This window comes from Ceratotherium simum, chromosome 4, assembly GCF_057802395.1.
Source record: "Ceratotherium simum simum isolate JZ-2026a chromosome 4, ASM5780239v1, whole genome shotgun sequence".
Lineage (NCBI taxonomy): Eukaryota > Metazoa > Chordata > Mammalia > Perissodactyla > Rhinocerotidae > Ceratotherium > Ceratotherium simum.
In genome coordinates this window covers 63,238-83,389 of record NC_141903.1, presented here as the reverse complement: position 1 = coordinate 83,389, position 20,152 = coordinate 63,238, and the positions used below count along the sequence as shown (strand labels likewise).

At 41.8% G+C, this 20,152-nt stretch overlaps 1 protein-coding gene and 1 pseudogene across 4 annotated transcripts in view; one reads left to right on the top strand and one right to left on the bottom strand.

Moving 5' to 3' along the window:
- The first annotated feature begins 2,410 nt into the window (after positions 1 to 2,410).
- LOC147917167 (uncharacterized) overlaps positions 2,411 to 20,152 on the top strand; it is a 38,267-nt gene continuing 20,525 nt past the window's right edge. For 3 of the 4 annotated variants that reach the window (XR_015551854.1, XR_015551851.1, XM_087429167.1), the window contains exons 1-2: positions 2,411 to 2,555; positions 4,519 to 4,718. Coding sequence is in view for 2 of the 4 variants with exons in the window: in XM_087429167.1 (XP_087285293.1) it covers positions 4,670 to 4,718 (49 nt within the window). In the remaining 2 variants the exon portion in view is untranslated. Of the gene's footprint in view, positions 2,556 to 3,007; positions 3,844 to 4,518; positions 4,719 to 20,152 lie in introns of those variants that run through there. The other variant, XM_087429168.1, reaches the window with a different exon arrangement.
- LOC147917168 (uncharacterized) lies at positions 15,167 to 17,737 on the bottom strand (annotated as a pseudogene).

The following is a 20,152-nucleotide window of genomic DNA, read 5'->3' as shown; positions in this document are numbered from 1 at the left end:
TCAAGTGACTTTTTAAAAGCTGAACTGGCAAGACTGTTCCAATTTTCTACTTACTTGTATTTCTCGACATTGTCAACAGTCATTCTAAAATTTTGTGGAGTCTTAAAGTATACAATGATTTTACAAGAAATATAAATCTCCAAGATTCAACAGGAAACATAAATCTCCAAGATTCAACAAGAAATATAAATCTCCAAGATGCAATATTTTATTACAATTTTGGCAAGATTTTTTTCCGCAAAAAAAGAATCTAGAGTTTATATGTAGCATATCACATCCAAATGGCAAGTCAGTAGTTAAAAAAGGTTTGACGTGGGCTTTCAGAAAACATACAAAATAGATTAAGAACATACGGTAATTCTTTTTTGTAAGACAATTATAAAGTGTAGTATAATTGAGGACTTTATTATCTGAATTATATTTCTGATCACAAAATTCTTTATCTGGCGTGGCTACTGTTTTCCAGGGGCTTTTATTTTTCACTTACCACTCCAGTAATCCAAGAAAGAAATCAGAGGCACGGGAAGTTCCTATCATTAAGGCACTTTTATCATATTTTTAATATTAAAAATTAGCACTTGGTTCCTACTTTTAGGGCCTTCAGAGATGGAGATTTGTATGATCTTGTTATTCCTCACAACCCAGCGTTACAGCTATTTAATAACTAGGAAAAAAGGAAAGAACAAAAGAGGTGGAGCACAGACCATTTTGCAAACTGTGGTAGTGTTCCATTTTGTTTCACTCTTCATTGGTCACAGACACACTTTTTTTGGAGTAGACCAAGTGTACCTGAGCCGCCTCCTCCTTCCCAAGGGTGAATATACTCTTCCATAAAATGAACACATACTTGGAGTCATGTTTTGAGATCTTTTTGAAGGCTTCGACCCAAACTGTTTAAACAGCTGGTAGACTAAAACTTGAAATCCCCACACGCGAAAAGAACTATTTTGGGAACGCAGCTACCCCGTTCAAAGTCATTTGACTTGGAAGGTTGGCCTTTACACCAAATCAAATAACTGAGGAATGGGGTTAGAAAGTTTCAAAAAGTATCATTAACCTCGAGCGATTCAAGACTGATCTGTGGACGGGGGAAAAAAAATGAAGAGTAAAAGAAATGATTAAAAAAATGCTTTCAAAAAGAATGAAGCGGGACATCCCCAGGCTTGAAGAGACAGTGTTTCCATCGCCACATCTCCAGGGTTGTAACTGAGGCCCGCAGTGACAGTCCAGGAGGAAACCGTCCACTAAGTGGCAGCACGCTACACTAAGCCAGTTCTCAACGTCCTTCAGCAGCTTTTTTGTCGCCATTCGGCAGCGCACCCTCCTCCCGTCCTCCAGGGAGGGACCTAGAAAGGTTGTAAGAGTTTTTTCCTGAACCCACAAAGGAATCAAGAAGTGTCACAGGATGTCAACAACTCCGTCTCTATTTTCCCTCCGTCTCCTCAGGTGCCCCGCCCGCACGGGCCATCGGGCCCCCGAGGCAGCCTCTGTCGCAGGTCGCCAAGGCGTAGGAGGCGGCCGGAGGTGACCACAGTTGCCCAACAGTTGGGGTCCCAGGCTGCCTGGTGTGACGCAGCGGGCCCCTGTGCACCCCTCCCCACAGGCGCTCAGACCGGGCCGGGGGCCGGAGAGAGATGCGGGCCGAAGCCTGGGCGACCGGACCCCACGCACGACCCGGCCCCCTGCGCTTATCCAGCGCGGCGCTTCTGCGGCTCCCCGAGCCCCAACACAGTCTTCAGCATCTCGCCATCCCTCTGCTTCCCCGGTTCCTCTCAGTCTCTCCCCCGCAAAGTCCTTGCGCAACTGTCCCGAGCGACAGCAGCGCCCATACCCGCACGCAGCGAGCCTCTAGCTCCCACTTCCCGGAATTCAGCTCCCGGCGGGTAAGGGAGGGCACCACAGCAAGCATCAGCGGCCCGCGGCTGCGGCCAGAGTCCGGCGGCCTCCGCGCGGCCGGCGTGCGCGCTCCCATCGGCGCGCGTGCGCGCACTCGCTCTCCGCCCCACCTCAGCACCAATCGCTTTCTTCCTACGCCCCACGACTCCACAACGTAGCCCCTCCCACCGCCCGCGCGCCGGCAGGAGCGGTTCGGCGTGCGCGCGCCCGCCCCCTAGTCCGCCCTCCTCGTGCCCAGTGGGGAAGGGGAGTGAGCAGGAGGCTTACGTCGCGCGGGAGGCGGAGGCGACGGCGACGGAGACGGTTGCGCTTGCTCTCTCGGCGTTATGGCGGCTGCCGGGAGCCAATAAGCGGCGGGAGCGGGAGCGCGCGCGTGGCTGCGGCGTCGACGACGACGGCTCGTTCCTTCTCGCTCTGGCTGCCCTCGCCGTTGGTGCTTCAATCAAGAATGGATTGTTGGATCCGCTCCACAGGGGATCGCCTGTGGGTGCCCCGGGCCAGGGCTTCCCCTTCCCCCTCCCCCTCACGGATTCCTGCTTCCCCCGAGACGCCCGGAGCCCGAGGACTCACCCGGCGGCGGAGACCGCGGGCCCGGGCGCGGGGGAGGCCACCGACCTGAGTGGGCTCCCTCCGCCCCCGCGAAGCCTGCACGGCTGCCGGTAAGAAAGGGGGCGGCGGGCGGGTCAGGACGTGGCGGGGGGGGGCCGGGCGGGGGCGGGGGCGCCGGGCGAAGGCCGAGGCGGCTCTGCGAGGGCCGGCGGCGGCGGCGGCCGGGATCGGCGCGCGGGGGGCGCGTGAGTGGCGAGCGCAGGCGGCCCCGCGGAGCGCGTCCTAGCGCCGGCGGGCGGCGGAGCCCGGGCCTCCTCGGCGTGGGCGCGGCTGGGCCGCGAGGGCAGAGCCGCGGAGCACGAGCGGCGAGCGCTTGGCCGGCGCGTCGCTCCCGCCGCGACCAGGCCTCCCAGCACGTGGGGAGCAGCGGCGAGGGGGAGGGGGCGGCGGCCCAGGCGAGCCCGGGAGGGCGCGGAGCGGGGCTGCGGGAAGTGTGAGGCGGGAAGAGAGACTCGGGGACCGGGATGGAGGCCCTGGGAGGGACGGGGGTGGGAGTGTGCGTCCGGCTGGGAGACTGACTGGAGCGAAGCTGCGATGGACGGAGGAGGGAGGAGGAAGGTTTCCAGCCTCCTTTCGAGCACCGCTTCGGAAACTCAGCAGGAGCAGAGCAACTGTTCAAGGACCGGGCACAGGGGAGGAGGGTTGGGGAGGTTTGACTTCATTGTTAAGACGCGGGAAAGGCTGGAGAGAGCTGCGTGCGCCTGGAGCTTCAGAACTTAGGGCTGTGAGAAGGGCCTCAGAAAGAGGACTGACTCGGAGAAGGCAGATGAGGGGGAAAAGGAAGTTAGAATGTCCAGAGAAAGCCGTTTTGAGGAGCGAAAGGAAGGTGAAAAGGAAAGAACGAAAAGAGGAGTGAACTTTCTCAACGCAGAGAGACTTTCGGGAAAGAGGCGGTTTGTTAGAGTACCTAGATTTTTAAGACTTGTTTAACAGTAAAGCTCTTTGACGGGTTGGAATTAGTATTTAACATGAGGAATAAATGTTGCGTGGAAGAGTTACTTTTTGGATAACCAGTTCTTGCAAAGAGTCTACTGGACCTTAGTCTCTGGAGAATTAAAATCTCGATCTAGATGTAGAGTTTGCTATGATTAAGTTGGCAACAGCCTGTTTTCCTCCTCGTTTTTTGTAGAATGGAAATCATCGTAGGACTGAATTCTCTTTGCTGAGGTCGGAGGACAGCTCTGCTCTCAGTCGGCTATCTCGGTCCTTTCTGGCTGGGGAAGGATCTGACGTCTCCTTCCCCCGCTTCTTCCTCTCCCTCCCCTGCCAGAGATCTCCTTTGTTTGTTCTTGGATGGCTTGTAGGTGACTCTCCAGTGTTGTGCTGAAATCTTGAAAGGTGGGAATGCTGTGTCTTGGTCCGTGATTTCTGCCCCAAACCCGTTACTTAAAAAATCATAGTGTATATTCCATTACCTTTTTTTTTTTTATGGAATCTCCGCAAGTCCAACCTGGATAAATATTATTTAAATTTTTTCATTCCACTGTCGGCTTACCTGTGAAAGTACACATTTATTTTGACCTGTACAGTTTTTGCAAAGATTGTATGATACTCTTTTATTCTTCTGTTCTTATGTGAGCATTTTCAAAACTTTGCCTCATTCAAGTGTATGAAGTTCTTGGTGATATGAATTGGTGTTTGATTAAAGGTAACCTTTTCCCCCCTTACTTGGTTTGACAAAGTATCTAATAAGACTCCGTTTTCTATTCTTGGAATGTATGTATATGTTATATATTACCGTTTTTCTTTAGTTAGCTAGTTATCCGTAATGTGTATATATGTATCGCTACACAGCTGCAGTTAGTCTACAAGTTTTATCACTCAGCAGATATTCTGATTTCTTCTGTCAAAAATAAGCACTGGTGTGCTATAAATTCTAGTAAGTAGTCAGGAATGTAGTTAATGGAAGCCTAGGTATTTCTGATTGGCCTAGGTAGATTTGTATAAGTTCTAAATAGACTTATCTTTTTCTCTACAGGAAGTTTTCTTATTTTCTTAATATGTTTTCTTTAGGTGAATCAAAAAGGGTCCCAGGAAACCTGTGAATGTTGAAGAAAATTTGTCTGTGAATTTTTGGTATTCAAGGAGGAGTCAGTATTTATATTCATCTTTTAAACTGGGAAGATTTATATTTTATTTTAAAACTTCTTGATATTTACAATGAATGGACACAGTGATGAAGAGAGTGTTAGAAACAGTAGTGGAGAATCAAGGTAAGCACTTTATTATCAAGTATTTATTATGAAGAGAATGGAAAACTTGTGTGACTCTTTTTAGTTTTCTTAGTAGATGGCAGTTTTCAGGTTCAAATTCTTCCTCTTAGGTATCCAAACGGTAAAAAGTTTCTAATATAAGGAGCTTTGTTGATAATACAGGTTTTAGTTATTTTTTTCCTTTGAGATACACAAAGAAGAATTTAAGTATAAAAGTTTGGGTTACTTAAATCGCCTTGGAGGTATATATTGTTTGGGTTAATAACTGAAGCTAGAACAAGTAGGAAAAGAGATTTAAATTGATTTGACTGTTAGTGCACTCTCTAAATAAAGGCAATAAGAATTTCTTTCCTCATCTTTTTCTGGCATTTTTTCTTCTACCTGTGCTGTCCAATATAGTAGCCACTAGCCACATGTGGCTGTTTAAATGTAAATTAATTAAAATTACACAATATTCAAAATTCAGTTACTCAGTCACACTAGACACATTTCAAATGCTGAATAGTCACATGTGGCTAGTGGCTACCATGATGGACGGTGCAGATAGAAAACATTACTATCACTACAAAAAGTTCTTTTGGACAATGCTGATCTGGATATTTGTTAAAGTATTGTTGCAACTCTTTTTTCCTCCTATTTTCTTTAATTTGAGTTTTAATTATATATGAGTGAGTTAAGAGTTCTTACTTGGGCCATGTCTTTTTAAGGAAGATATAGTTTATGGGAATAAGCCATATTAAGCTATTTTAATGTGAAAGAAGCCTCTTCAAATACAAAGACTCTTTAAATTCTTCTGTAGCCCCCAAATTTTGAGTTATCTGCATATTAATAATAAAGTCCATGTAGTTATATATACTTATCATATGTAGAGATCAGGAATATGGACATTGGAGTGAGACTGCCTGGTTACTTATCCCGGTTCTACTTCTGGTTAGCTCTGTGAATTAGGACAAATTATTTAACCTCTGGGGCCAGCCCCATGGCCTAGTGGTTAAGTTTGGTGTCCTCTGCTTCAGTGGCCCGGGTTCAGTTCCTGGGCACCGACCTACATCACTCATTGGTGGCCATGCTGTGGCGGCGACCCACATACAAAATAGAGGAAGACTGGCACAGATGTTAGCTCAGAGTGAATCTTCCTCAAGCCAAAAGAGGAAGATTGGCAACACATCTTAGCTCAGGGCCAATCTTCCTCCGCAAAAAAAAAAAAGAGAGCGAGAGAAAAAGAAAAAATTAACTTCTGAGGCTTTGATTTTTGCAGTTTTGAAATGGGGATTACGGTATTATTTATCTTATTTGAAGTTGAGGATTAAGTGAGATGCTACATCTCAAGGTCTTAATATAGTTCCTGATATAATGAGCACTCAATATTTGCTTATGATTAGCATTATGTTTTATGTAACATAGGGTACTAGATAACTAAAACATTAATTATAGTGATAGAGAAATGTGATGGACAAGAAACAGGAAAGTTTTGGCAGTTAGGAGGGTTTCAGAAAAAATGTTGGGGTAGAAAATGAAGCAGTGGTATATGTATTTGACCTGAGACTTGGGATTTTCTGGTCATTCTAGGAATACTTGAGTTTATCAGCTTTCACAGGTGCACTGTTTGGATAACAAGAACATCATAGAGAAGAAGGAGTAGTTACGGAAAGCAGCATGATTTAGCAGAACAAGTGTTGGTCTGGAGTTACAAAACCTGAGTTGACACCATCTAACTAGTTCTCTGAATGATTTCTCAACTGTAAAGTAATTAAGAGTTGAACTAAATGATTTTGAAGTTTCATCCTATCACTTTTACAATGTGTAATAAAATTTTAGATAACAGAGTTTCTGGTGATTCTAGTCAAACTCTGTTATCTAAAACTTTATGAATCACCAGAGTTGAGAGGTAAATTAGAAGACTTTTGAATCTCAGTTTTGATTCAGATCTCTACAGGTATATTGACTATAGTAAGTGAATAGGAGAGTCACATTGTCCCGCATTGTCTTATTCATTAGTGAGCAATGAAATGGTTGATAGGTAGAAATACCTAGAGGAGACACAGGAACAAAACTACCTGGAAAATAGGAAGTAAGCCTCTTGAGAGTAAATCCTCTTGTTGAGTATGTGGAGAGATCGCGTGCTGTTATGTTCTGACCGCTTACCTGTTCAAGTAATCTTTTATATATTTTACTGCCATATCTAAAGCAAAGGTGAGTAGTAAGTCAAATTAGATGGTATAGTTGAAAAAAGTTAAACCCTGTGAAAGCAGATTTACTTACAGGAGTCTTTTATAATGCATACTCATTTAAAATAATTGCAAAGCATATTCTGTAATTATTCTGAGTCACCATTTCTACCATACAAGGTATGTGCTTCTGAGAAGTATGATTGTCGAGTTATCTAATTCTTTCAACTGCCTTGGTGTTTGTTTATCAGGAGGAGGAAGACCTGCTTCTATTTTGCTTTCATTTTCTTCCTTACTGCTGTTATGCCTATCCTTTTCCTTTGCTCTACTGTCAATGTTACTAACCCTGAGACCCGCTCCCCAAAGCTTTTATAACAAGGCAGTACAGAGAAGGGAGATTGTGCCTAGTTAGTTAAAAGAGTGAGGAGGTGAACTTTACAGACATAGGGATTTTCTTGCAAACAACAAAAGTTTCAGTAACTATGAATGTTAATATAGAGTGATGAGAGGAGAAATATGCTCTCCTTTTAAAATTAATATACACTGTAAATAGTTTTTAAAGTAAAATTTGATTTTTATTGGCTAGAATTTTTAAATATATTTTTGCTTTAGCGTTTCTTTTTTCCTTTATGAAAATGAAGTTTATGAAATGAAATAGACTTAAGTCATTTAGCATTTTTGGTTGGTATAATTAGCTTTCTACTACAAAAATGGTTTTTTGATTCTTTCCATGTAGAAAGCTCTCTATAACCATTGACTGAAGGGAAGAAGAATACATAGGAAAATGTCTCTTGGGCTGTGCTATAACGGACAGTTTTGAAACTTATTTACTAAGAAATCTGGGTCAGGATGCACCTGTACATCAGTTTCAGCTCAGCACAAAGTTTATTATGTAACTGAAGTTAAGCTTTCTGAAGATACTATTGGAAGATTTCAGAGCATCAATTCCTCACTGTGTGGATGTGTTGTTATTTGCAACCAAATTTTTCAAATCCTGGGTAGATATTTTTTATTTTAAAATTATCTTGAATGATGATTTACTCCAGGACTAGATTTATGGGTAAAGACCAGAAATATATTATCATATTTTGCTCATTTTTGGATGATTGATACATGCTTAATACTCAGAAGAATTTCTCTGCTTGCCTGTAGATTAAATTTTTAATAATATGTTTGTCCATGTAAATTTGAGAATTTATTTGAATCACTTTAATTAGTCTCTATATATTATGCTCTTGAAAAATTCTTACAGGGTGAGGAAGGTTGTTAGTGATGTGCTGTAATGGTCTTAACCATTTAGATTTAATCTCTAGCTGGCAATTGAGCTTTGTTGACCTGTAACACTTCAATTTCCTTGGCTTATAGAAAATATTTTAATTATCGTTTTATGGTTCGAGAATCTTTGGATCTCAACTTTTAAAGTGTTTTGGGTAGGCAGTGAATAGGGAATATGATCACTGGAAGTGTTCTAAATGAAAATCTCCTTTTGAGAAATTCAGAGTTTTAAAAGGCTTTTTCAAGGCTTTGAGAAGCCCTAGAGCCTAAATGACCTGTTAAATTTCAGGAAAACCAGTTCAGAGTTAATGTGAACACAGGGCACAGTTTGCACCATGTGTCTGTTAGTGTCCTGTTGAATCCTACTATGGGATGCTATTTGTGGAAACATTGTGTTTCTGTGTACACATACAGAAAGATTTCTTGCCATCAGAATCAGTTAGTTTCTTTTACTAGATAAATTTGAACAGGTTTAAAGTCAACACCAGTTACGATGGTGTTTGTTGAGCTTATTTTGCAGTTATCTCAGAGTTTAAAACAAATGTCATTTTTTACATTTCCAAAGTTTGTGCTAAGAAACATTTTAAGGAGGATGGGAAAGTGTGAAATCACAAAGCCAGAATGGCTAGAAGTCATTGAGTTAAGGAAACTGGTTTTTAAAATTTTCTGTGATGTCATTAATTGCAGGGAAGTATGACTCTTTTACATCTCATTTTTTGTTATTCCCTATTTCTCAGTTCAGCATGTGCTTTCTTCATCTTTTCCTCTTTTTTCTCTCAAATATCCTGTATATGCTACTAAATCTAAGATATCTAAGATCGCTTCTTATCCTTTGAAAACTCAATAAATCGTTAAGCAGGAGCCTTAGTAATAGGATACTCTGTTTCCAAACAGAATTTACCAAATTAAAATTTTCACACAATTTCCTAGGATTGTGGTTAATCTAGGTTACTGTAAAGTATTGAGGCTTTTTTAAGTGATAAGGCCAAGAGAATTGTATATGACTTGACTTTGCAAGACATTACTTTCATCTACATAGGTATGAGATCATGTGGGGACAAACATTAATGTGTAGTTACCCCTTTTTTGTACAGTAGCCTCCCCTTATCCACGGGGGATGTGTTACAAGACCCCAAGTGGATGCCTGAAACTGCGGATAATACAGAACCCTGTGTATACTATATTCTTTCCTGTGCATTCATACCTGTGATAAAGTCTAATTTATAAATTAGGCACAGTAAGAGATTAACAACAACAATAATAAAATAGAACAGTTATAACCATATACTGTAAAAATAGTTCTGTGAATGTGGTCTCTCTCTCTCAAGATACCTTATTGTACTGTACTCACCCTTCCTCTTGTGAGGATGTGAGATGATACAATGCCTACATGTTGAGATGAAGTGAGGTGAATGATCTAGGCATTGTGATGTAGCGCTAGGTTGATATTGACCTTCTGACAATACATGAGGAGGATCATTGAGCCATGATGATGTTGATGGTTGGATGTCATAAGCAGATGATGTCCATGGTTGTTAGAACACAAGCACTGTGATACTGCGATAGTCAATCTGATAACTGAGGTAGCTACTAAGTGACTAATGGGCAGGTAGCTTATGCAGCGTGGATACGCTGGACAAAGGGATGATTCACGTCCCAGGTGGGATGGAGCGAGATTTCATCATGCTACTCAGAACAGCACGAAATTTAAAACTTACGAAGTTGGGAATTTTCTATTTAATATTTTCAGACCACAGTTGACTGCAGGTAACAAACTGTGGAAGGCAAAACTGCGTATAAGCGGGGAAGACTGTCCTGTTGAAATAGTTGCTTATTTAAGATCTTGACGACTGGTGGGTTACACGTGATATAGTTGGGTTTAAAAATAAGAGTATTTTTTGTGGTGAAGAGATAAAGAATAGATGGAGAAAACTTTTTTGTATTTTTTAAGGAAAATTTAAAAACATGCAGAAATAGAAAAGTTGCAGCCCCAATTTTGGTCCTTGGACCAGCAGCATTGGCGTCACTTGGGAGCTTGTTCAAAATGTAAAACCTTGGCCCCTACCCCAGACCTTCTGAATCAGAATCTTCATTTTAACAAGATTCTCCAGTAATTCGTATTCATATTAAATTCATACGCATATATATGAAGCGGTTCATTCAGCACCTTGCCGCTTTTTTTGTTACTGATGTTGTTATACATCGTTTTTATTTTCTGGGAACTCCCAAAGAACGGTGTCATAGGCCCTGCCATCAAGAGGCTGGGTCCATTTCATTGCTCTAGAAACAATAATGCAACCAATAATCATTGAGCTCTTAACTCTGACTGAGCCAGGCATGGTGCACAGTACATGGTGCATTATGTGAATTTATCACAGTTCATCCTCACAAAACTCCTGTGATGTTCACAGTATTATGAGTCCCATTCTCTAGAAGGAGAAACCAGATTTATAACCATTAAAAAAAATAAAAAAAGCTATTGGGGCCAGCCTGGTGGTGTAGTGGTTAAGTTCACGTGCTCTCCTTCCGCGGCCCAGGGTTAGCAGGTTCGGATCCTGGGCGCAGACGTATGCACCACTTATCAAGCCATGCTGTGGCAAGTGTCCCACAGAAAATGGAGGAAGATGGGCACAGATGTTAGCCCAGGGCCAGTCTTCTTCAGCAAAAAGAGGAGGATTGGCAGCAGATGTTAGCTCAGGGCTAATCTTTCTCACCAAAAAAAAAAAATAAATTTCAAACTTCACTTGGATTTCATTGACTTTTCCATTAATGCCCTCTTTCTATTCCAGGATTCAACCCAGGGTACCATGTTATGTTTAATTGTCAGCTCTCTCCAGTGTCCTCTGTTCTGTGAGAGTTTCTTAGCCTTTGTTTGATTTCCTTAACAGTCATCAGAAGTACTGGCTAGGTGTCCTGTAGAATGTCCCCCAGTTTGGATTAGTCTGATATTTTTGTTAGGATAAACTAGGGTTATCAGTTTTTAGCATGAATATCACAGAGATGAAGTGTTCTTCCAGTCACATCGTATGGGGAGCATAATATCCACGTGACATTACTGTTGATGATAATGTCCATCACTTGGCCAAGGTAGTATTTGCCAGGTTTCTCCACTGTAAAGTTACTGTTTGTTTTTCCCTTTCCATGCTGTATTCTTTGGAAGCAAGTGACTGTGTCTGGCTCACTCTCAAGGGGGTGGAGGGAGTGGGAATTAAGTTCCATCTCCTGCTGGGAGGGAGTATCTACATATATTATAATGGAATTCTTCTGTAGAGAAGTCATTTCTCCCCCATTTAGTCACTCATTCATTTATATAAGCATGGACTTAGGTATATGTATTTTATACTTTGGGCTATAATCCAATAAATTTATTTTGTTGCTCAAATTGTTCTAGCCTTGCCCATTGTGAGCTTTCTTTCGAGTTGGCTTCTGTGTCCTTTTTACACATTCCCATTCTTTTGCCCTAGAGTCAGTCATTTCTCCAAAGAGCTCTGGTTCCTTTTATTGGAGAAAAGGGTATTAGAAAGCAGATTTGGGTGCTGGGTATGCTCATTGCTACTCAGGTGTCACTACTTCTAGGCCCTCTCAGCAGACAAAGCAGACAGAGCTAGTAACATATGTATATATAGTAAACCACGTATATCGGCATATCTATAGTTCTTTCTGTATCTGTCCATCTGTATACATATTAAGGTAAACTTGAGTTTGTACTGATGTCTCCAGCTATAATCCTGAACTACAGGATTCATCCTAACCTTCCTTTCTTGCTCCTTTATAATTTCTATCTCCAACAGAGAAACCTGGTTCCCACCATCCTCTACCTACTATCCATACTCTTCACCCTCAGCATATGGGTAAAGCAGTTGCAGAATTTCTAGGCTATTCTCACAGAAGAAACAAATTTACCAACTAGAATACAGTGTTTACGTACAGCGTACAGTTCCTATTATATTTAGCCTTACAGTTTCTAGTCAAAACACCCGTTTTCCGAAGTTACTCAAGTTAGCTTCTGCCCCCCAACCCCCTTCAGTATGGTGATATTATAAATTTATAATAATGTTAGATTCATTTGTCACAGTTTGCATTCCATCCTGGGATACTCAGTCACATGGGTTGATTTTTTTTAAACTTGCACATATTACATACACTCTGTGCTACACAGTTTTGTGGGCTTTGACAAATGCATAGAATCATTTATTCTCCGCCACAGTACTGTCAGAATGATTCCTTCATCTAAAAGTTCCCCTGTGTGTCCCAGATTTATGGAATCAAAATTTTCATTTTAACAATATTCCCAGGAGATTTGTATGCATATTAAATTCATATGCATATATATGAAGCTATTTACCTGGAGTCATTCAATATCTTGCCATGTTTTAAAATTATAAATTAACTTGGAGAAATATATTATGATCTAGAGGTGATAATGGAATAGCCAGGTTTAAATGCACAGTCAAGGAAGTGAGTATATTTAAATTCATGGGGCATATAGGTATGCAAGTGAGGTGAAAGAAAATAGAATTGGGCAAATTATTGGACTAAAGTAGTGGGCTGTATGGCAGGTTTTCACAGAGCTCTTTAAGTTTTGTCCTCTTGATAATGATGAGAAATGACGTAGTTTGGAAAGAAGGAAGAACAAATGGTATCCAGAGGCATGATGGAGAGGAAGGTTTTTTACAGAGGTCATAGTCCCCAACAAAGATGTGCAAGTTCCCTAATAAAGAGAATGTGTTGGACATCCTAGCTTTGCAGTTCTTTACCCTGAGGTTTATTCAGTGTTCTGCTGAAGTTTTTGTGTGGTTTAGTCCCAGGTGGAGGAAGGAGAAAAAAGGAAGCATAGCTGAATAAATGCTACCTGTATTGAGGGATACTTCTGGGAGTGTAATACAGTCCATGTGAATGGACTGGTCAGAACCACAGATTTTAAGGAGGTACTCTAGGAATCTCTTGTACCAGAATCAAGTTCTTATGTATGAATGACTGAGAAAATTGCTTTTCATAATTAAGAGTATATTATCTGTCCCTGTGATATGAGGTGACTGCTTAGTCAAAAGTCAGCTTTAAGTAAATGTTAAACTGCGTTCAAAAGTTTCCTTGGTGTGGATAGATTAAGTGAGATCTAAGTTATCTTTGGGATTAAAATACACAAATGTGAAAAGTTCTGGGTAATTACGCGCTACTGGCTTTTGGGATCTAATGTCTACAGTATCTCTCAGAGCTGAGGCATAAGGCACAAAAATAGTAGGGGGCTCTTTTCTTAATGAAAACCTTCTGTTAGCTATTTCACATCTCTCTTGTTGCTGCTTTCAGAACTACAGTTCTGTGTCCTCAGATAGTTATTTAATTTAGATGATTGAGCAAGTACTGTGTGGTAGATACCATCAAATACTAAAATTTGAGATTCTTCTCTGAAGCTTATAATCAAGAAAGAGACCTTAGCCTTAAATATTTGTAGCATCAGGTGGATATGGTAAATACAGAGAGATACAGTCTGCACCACTTCAAAGGTAGGAGACCGAGAAGTGATACATGCTATTGAGACGAATATCTCCCAATAATGATAAGAAATGTGGGAATTGGAGACTTGCTCATTTATCTGGAGTGAGAATGAAAGCCTCTCTGTTCAGGGCACACTTGAGCAGAGACCCAAGTGAACTGAGAGTGAGCCATGTGGCTACATTGGGGGATATCAGTCTAGGCAGTACAGAGACCCTGACATTGAACTGTGCTGGCGTGAGGGAGCTACAGCAAGACCAGTATGGCTACAGTGGATGGAGCAAATAGGAGAGTGGTGGAAGGTGAGGTCAGTGATGTGATGAATCCTGATTATTTGGGGCCCCTGTAGGAAATGGAACAGACTTTTCAGTATGCTCTCCGTGCACTGATGTGTCACTAGGCCAGAATGATTCATGTTAACAGGACTAGGGTGTAGGGAAACCAAAGAGGGATACTGCATATTCAGTCACTGGAAGAGCAAGGAAGAAAAGGTGAGGGGAGGGAGTGAGTCTGGGGTCATAGTGGGCAAAGGGGAGACAGCTGCACCACAGGGGCTGAGAAGAGCTCAAGGGTAACACCCGGACCCCAGTTCTCCTGCAGGGATATAGTCATGGCATGGAGTCACTCTCCTCCAACCCTCTGATCTCCTAACTGGGCTCCCCACTGACCAACCCAAACAGAAGCCTAAGGCAAATGAGCTCTTTGATATAGTCCATCAACCTCCCCAAGCACAGAGCAGTGTAGACTAGAGGGGAGAGTGCCAGTGTTTGCCATTCCACATTCCTTATATACAGGGTGTTCCTCTGCAGTGTGTTTCTCATGTGTGTCTTAAGGGATGAGGGTCCTCTGAAGGGTTTTCCATTTTGATGATATTCATAGAGTTTTCCCTTAGTGTAAATTGTGACGTGACTCCCTAGGGCTATCACTGAAGGCTCTCCTATAGCCATTGCGTTCTTTAGGTTTCTCCCCAGTAGGTCATCTTCTGGCACACAGTAGGGTCAGAGTTTGTGTTGAAGGTTTTACCACATACAGTGCACTTAGAAGGCTTCTCTCCAGAGTGAGTTAACGTGTGGGTTATTGAATGCTACTCCATATTGATTAGATTAGAAGGATGAGGGTGTGCTGAAGGCTTTTCTTCACTGAAGTCCAGACTCCAAGAGGATTCCCAGTGATCTCTGTCTCCTGGTATTCATATCCTGTGTAGTTCCCTCCCACTGTGTGGCAGGATCAGTCTGGGTGACAAACACAATCCAGATGAAGAGAGAATATGGCCTTCTGAGGCTAGATCATAAAAGACTTACGGCTTCTGCATGGGCTCTTTTGGATCACTTCCTTTGGAGGGTACCTGCTGCCATATTGTGACGATACTCAGCACCATGGAGAGACCTACATAAGGAGAAACTGAAGGACCCCTGCCAACAATTGGCACTAATTTGCCAGGGATGTGAGTAAGCTATCTTGGAAGTGGACCCTTCAGTCCCAAAGACTTTAGATGACTGCAGTTCTGGTTGACATCTTGCTTCTCATGAGAGATCCTGAGCTAGAACTACATAGCTAATCCATTCCTGAACTCTTGACCTACAGAAATTGTGAGATAATAAATGCTTGTTGTTTTGAACCACTAAATTTTAGGGATAATTTATTACACAACAAATAATTTATACATCCAATGTGAGTCCCGAAGATGCCCCAGAGATGGCAGATCAATGAATGCTTTCCCACAGTTACTATCTTCATATCTACCTATTATGAATTCTCTTATGCACAGAAAGGTAAGAGTTAGTGGTGAAAGATTTCCCAAAATGATTGCATTCATAGGGTTTTTCTCCAGTGTGAGTTCTCACATGTTTCTTAACAGATGAGAGATTATTTAAAGCTTTCCCACAGTCACTGCACTCGTAGGCTTTCTCTCCATAATGTATTCTCTTGTGCACAGTAAGAGAAAAACTACTGGTGAAGGATTTCCCACACTCATTAGACTCACAGTTTTTCTCCAGTATGAGTTCTCACATGCTGTGTCAGATGTGAGCTCTTCCTAAAGGCTCTACAACAGTCATGACATTCATAAGGTTTCTCCCTGTGTGCATTCTATTGTGGACAGTAAGGGAGGAGCTCGTGCTGAAGCGTTTCCACAGTGATTGCATTTGTAACGATTCTCCCCAGTATGAACTCTCCTGTGCCTTTTGAGGATACATGTAGTGCGGAAGACGTGAAAACACTGGTTACATTCATAGGGCTTTTCTCCAGTGTGAATTCTCACATGCAGTCTAAGGGATGAGGGATTACTGAAGGCTTTCCCACAGTCACTGCATTCATAGGGTTTCTCCCCATTATGTATTCTCTTATGAACAGTGAGGTAAGAACTGCTGCTGAAGGATTTTCCACATTGATTGCAATCATAGGGTTTTTCTCCAGTATGAATTCTCTTGTGCTGAATAAGATTAGATTTTGTGCTGAAGACTTTAAAACACTGATTACACTCGTTGAGTTTCACTCCAAGATGACTTCTCTCCTGTTAATTAAGAAATGAATGCTAACTGTAATTTATAATATTTTTAATATTCAATGCTATCATAGGAATTTTTCTTCCAGGAATTCTGCTATGTATAACATCATTATAATTGGTGTTTTTGCCACTTTGAGTGCCTGTATATGATTTCTGCTGGTTTGAGTTCTCAGAAGTTAAAAAAGATGGATGCTTTGCCATAAGTCCTTATCAGATTCACAGAGCATCTTCTGATAAGTTTAAGACAAATTTATCTTTGAAACACTCAATATCTGAGTCACATTTATGGAAACATTTACTTGTGTGAACACTCAGGGAAGAAAAAATTTTGGAGATAACTTATGCTTCTCTCCAAATTCACAAGAGTTTCAGGGTATCTCTCCAGAGGGACAACTTTTTCTTGGGAAAATGAATCCCTTGGTAACTTTGTGGCTTTTCTAATTTATGGTATTTTCCTACTGTGGAAAATCAGAAATCTTACCATTTTTAAACCTTTAGATTGTTCTTCTCTAAAAACATGCTGCTTAGAAGTTAACCCTTGGACTTTAAGTAAGAGTCTCCAAATCCGAAACAAATTGAAAAGAAATTTAAGTTGATGAAGGAAAGAAAAGGTAAAATGCACATGTTAGTGAAGGTAGACCCGAAGGGGTTAGAGATTTTCAGGAGGTTTGCAATGAAAGGGACGCGAGTGTGAAAATTTTAGGTTTGTATTGAAGAAGACTCTAGAAAGATTGAGATTGATGCTGATGGAAAGAAGGAATTGTCAGGAATGTAAAGTGAGAAGGAACTAGACAAAGAGCTCATATGAGACTTAAATTTAAGAAGGAAGAGAGAGATCTTTTTCCCCCCTCTGAGGCCAAAGTAAAGTATGAGATAATGAACAGAAAGTTAAAGAAAAAGAAAAGGAAGTCCACGAGGAGGCTCATACTAAACGTTTTTGGCCTTCTTGTCGGTAAAAAAGGGCATTTTACAAATGTCTCGGATTGACATTTCCTAATGTAATACTCCAAACTGTCAAGCCACAGGCCAGAGAGGTTCCTGACAAAGACTCATATATACCTAGTGCTCACCTGGACAAGTGCCTGGGAGAATTCCTCTTTCCTCTGTCCTCGCTTTATCTTCTTGCTCCAATTTGGAGAGCAGACTAGGTTTATCAACTTGATTCCCTATACATGGAGAAAAGACATATGATGTGGGGGACTCTGCATGGGACAAGAAGCCTCACCATGGAACTGAAGCCCACACTTCTATAGATGAGCAGGTGTGACTTTAGGAGCAGCAGTACAATTATCCTTAAATTCTAACAAATATAGTAAAACTATCTTTCACCAAGAAAAAAAAATGCAAGCATCCTCAGTCAATATCCAGGGTGACGGGGGATAACTGGTCCCAGAAGTTCATGCCCAGTTTCAAATACAGACTTAAAAGCCCCAAAGCTTTTATCCATGGAGAACATGAAGTCAGGCCAAGGAGTAGATCTTCAGTTGATAGGGAAGGCATTAGACCACAAGCTCCAGGATGGTAGGGACCTAATTCCCTAATTCCTAATTCCTAGCACAGACCTCATTCACCACCATATTCCTAATTCCTAGCACAGACCCAGGAACATAAAGGTGCTTAAGAAAGACTTGTGAGAAATGATGTCAGTGACAATGGTGGAGTAGGTAACTCTCAAAGTCCAACACTCTACAAAACACCAACAAATAAACTGGTAAAAACTGTCAGAATCAACTTGATTGGAACATTGGAGAGTTATAAAAAGTTTACAGCAACCAGAAGAATGCTTAATGAAAACAAAGAAGTGAATTTGGTAAGAGAGCTCTGTGACACTTTAGCTGACCCTGGCCCATCACCTGTTCCCCACATGGCAGTCACATTGAAGACAGCAGCCTGTGTTCCTACTACTGGAGGGAGCAGAACGAATTTTCTTCTCAAAGAGCTGTGGTTGCTTGTTTTGACCTGTGTGGTGGCTCACTGAATGACTGGCTCAAAGGGCTTGCTTTTATTTTGTCTAACTCCAAACTCTCTCAGTGCTGAGGTGGCTATGAAGGGTGGAGGGCTGGGGCACGTGCCAAACACATTTAAATGTATTAGCTACTGCTGCCTGGGGCAAGGGAAAACCATTAAACCAAACAAAAGACTAACCAAAAAGTCTAAGAGGAAAGCAGGGAATAAGATGTTTCAGACAAAAAAGGCTTCGAAAAGCTCCCACATATTCCTAGGTATACGTAAGACCACGCACATACCCAGGGCTGGGTGCATGCTCCGAAAAGACCTGAGAAGGCACTAAGCCCTCACCTTTGATTGACCTTCCTGCTCTGCACAAGCAGGAAGTGAAGGCTAAGACAGAGTTGTCAGTCGCCTGATTGAGTTTTGAAAGCCCGCTCCAAAATATACACAGAGACCATTTGCAAAGACTGTGCGTTTTTGGGTTCTAGGTATTTAAGGAAATCTCTGACAAATCACTAGCTGGCCATTAAGCTAACAAAACAGAGACTTCAGTGGCCACACATGACTAATACAGACATTGCAAAATTAGTTCAGAAATGTCACCAAACAAACAACACCAACTACAACAAGCAACAACAACAAAACTTAGGGATGGGGTGAAATCTGATGTACAGAATTGCCAGACTATAATGCCAAACGTCCAGTTTTCAACAACAAAAAAAATGAGTCATGCAAAGAAACAAAAGTGCTTGGCCCATTACAGGAAAAGGAAATTAACAGAAATTGTCCCCAAAGAAGGGACTTTCCAGACAAAGACTTCAAATCAACTATTTTAAGTATGCTCAAAGAGATAAAGGAAACCATGTACAAAGAACTAAAGGAAATGGAACTCTTACCAAATAGAGACCATCAAAAAGATAGAAATTATTGGGGCTTGCCCGGTGGTGTAGCAGTTAAGTGCACGTGCTCCATTTCGGTTGCCCAGGGTTCGCAAGTTCAGATCCCGGGCGCGCACCGACACACCGCTTGTCAAGCCATGCTGTGGCAGCGTCCCATATAAAGTAGAGGAAGATGGGCACGCATGTTAGCCCAGGGCCAGTCTTCCTCAGCAAAAAAGAGGAGGATTAGCAGGTGTTAGCTCAGGGCTGGTCTTCCTCACACACAAAAAAATAAATAAACAGAGTTCTGAAAGAAAACAAACTGTCACCCACAAATTCTATATGCAGCAAAAGTGTCCTTCAAGAAAGTGAAAAGGAAATCCATAGAATGGGAGGAAATATTTGCAAATCATATATTTGATAAATGTCTAGCATCCAGAAGATATAAAGAACTCTTACAACTCAACAACAAAAAGACAAACAATCCTGTTCCCCCTAAAATGGGCAAAAGACTTGAATACACATTTTACTAAAGAAGATATAGAAATGGCCAACAAGCATAAGAGAAGATAATTCTTATCTCATTATTCTTTAGGGAAATGCAAATAAAAGCCACATTGAGATATATACCACTTCACATGTATAAGGATGGCTTTAATTAAAAAAAAAAAAGGAAAATAAACAAGTGTGGTTAAGAATGAGGAGAAATTGGAACCCTCTCATATTGTGGGAGGGAATGTAAATGGTGCACAGGTGTTATGAGAGGTTCGGGGATTCGATCGGAGATGTAAAAGACACTTTCCACTCCAAACAAATGGACTGAAGGTATATTTTATTATGTAGAGGATAGTAAAGGCGACAGTCTGCAAACAGATCAAATAGGTCAAATATTAAGAGGGAAAAAAAACATCAGCCCGACTGGAAAGGGAAAACACCCACATCGGCTGAAGAGAAATGACACAAATCAACCGGAAAGAGAAACACCAGGTTGACCGAAAAGAGAACACATCAAATCAATTACTTCATATCAAATCAATTACTTCACATCAAATCAGTTACTCACAACATCCACGCCCCACTGCCGGGAGAGCCCTGTCAATCGACGCGGCTGGGCAAGGATCACACGTCCTGGGCAAGGTGTCCCTTCCACAGGTGGAACTCTCT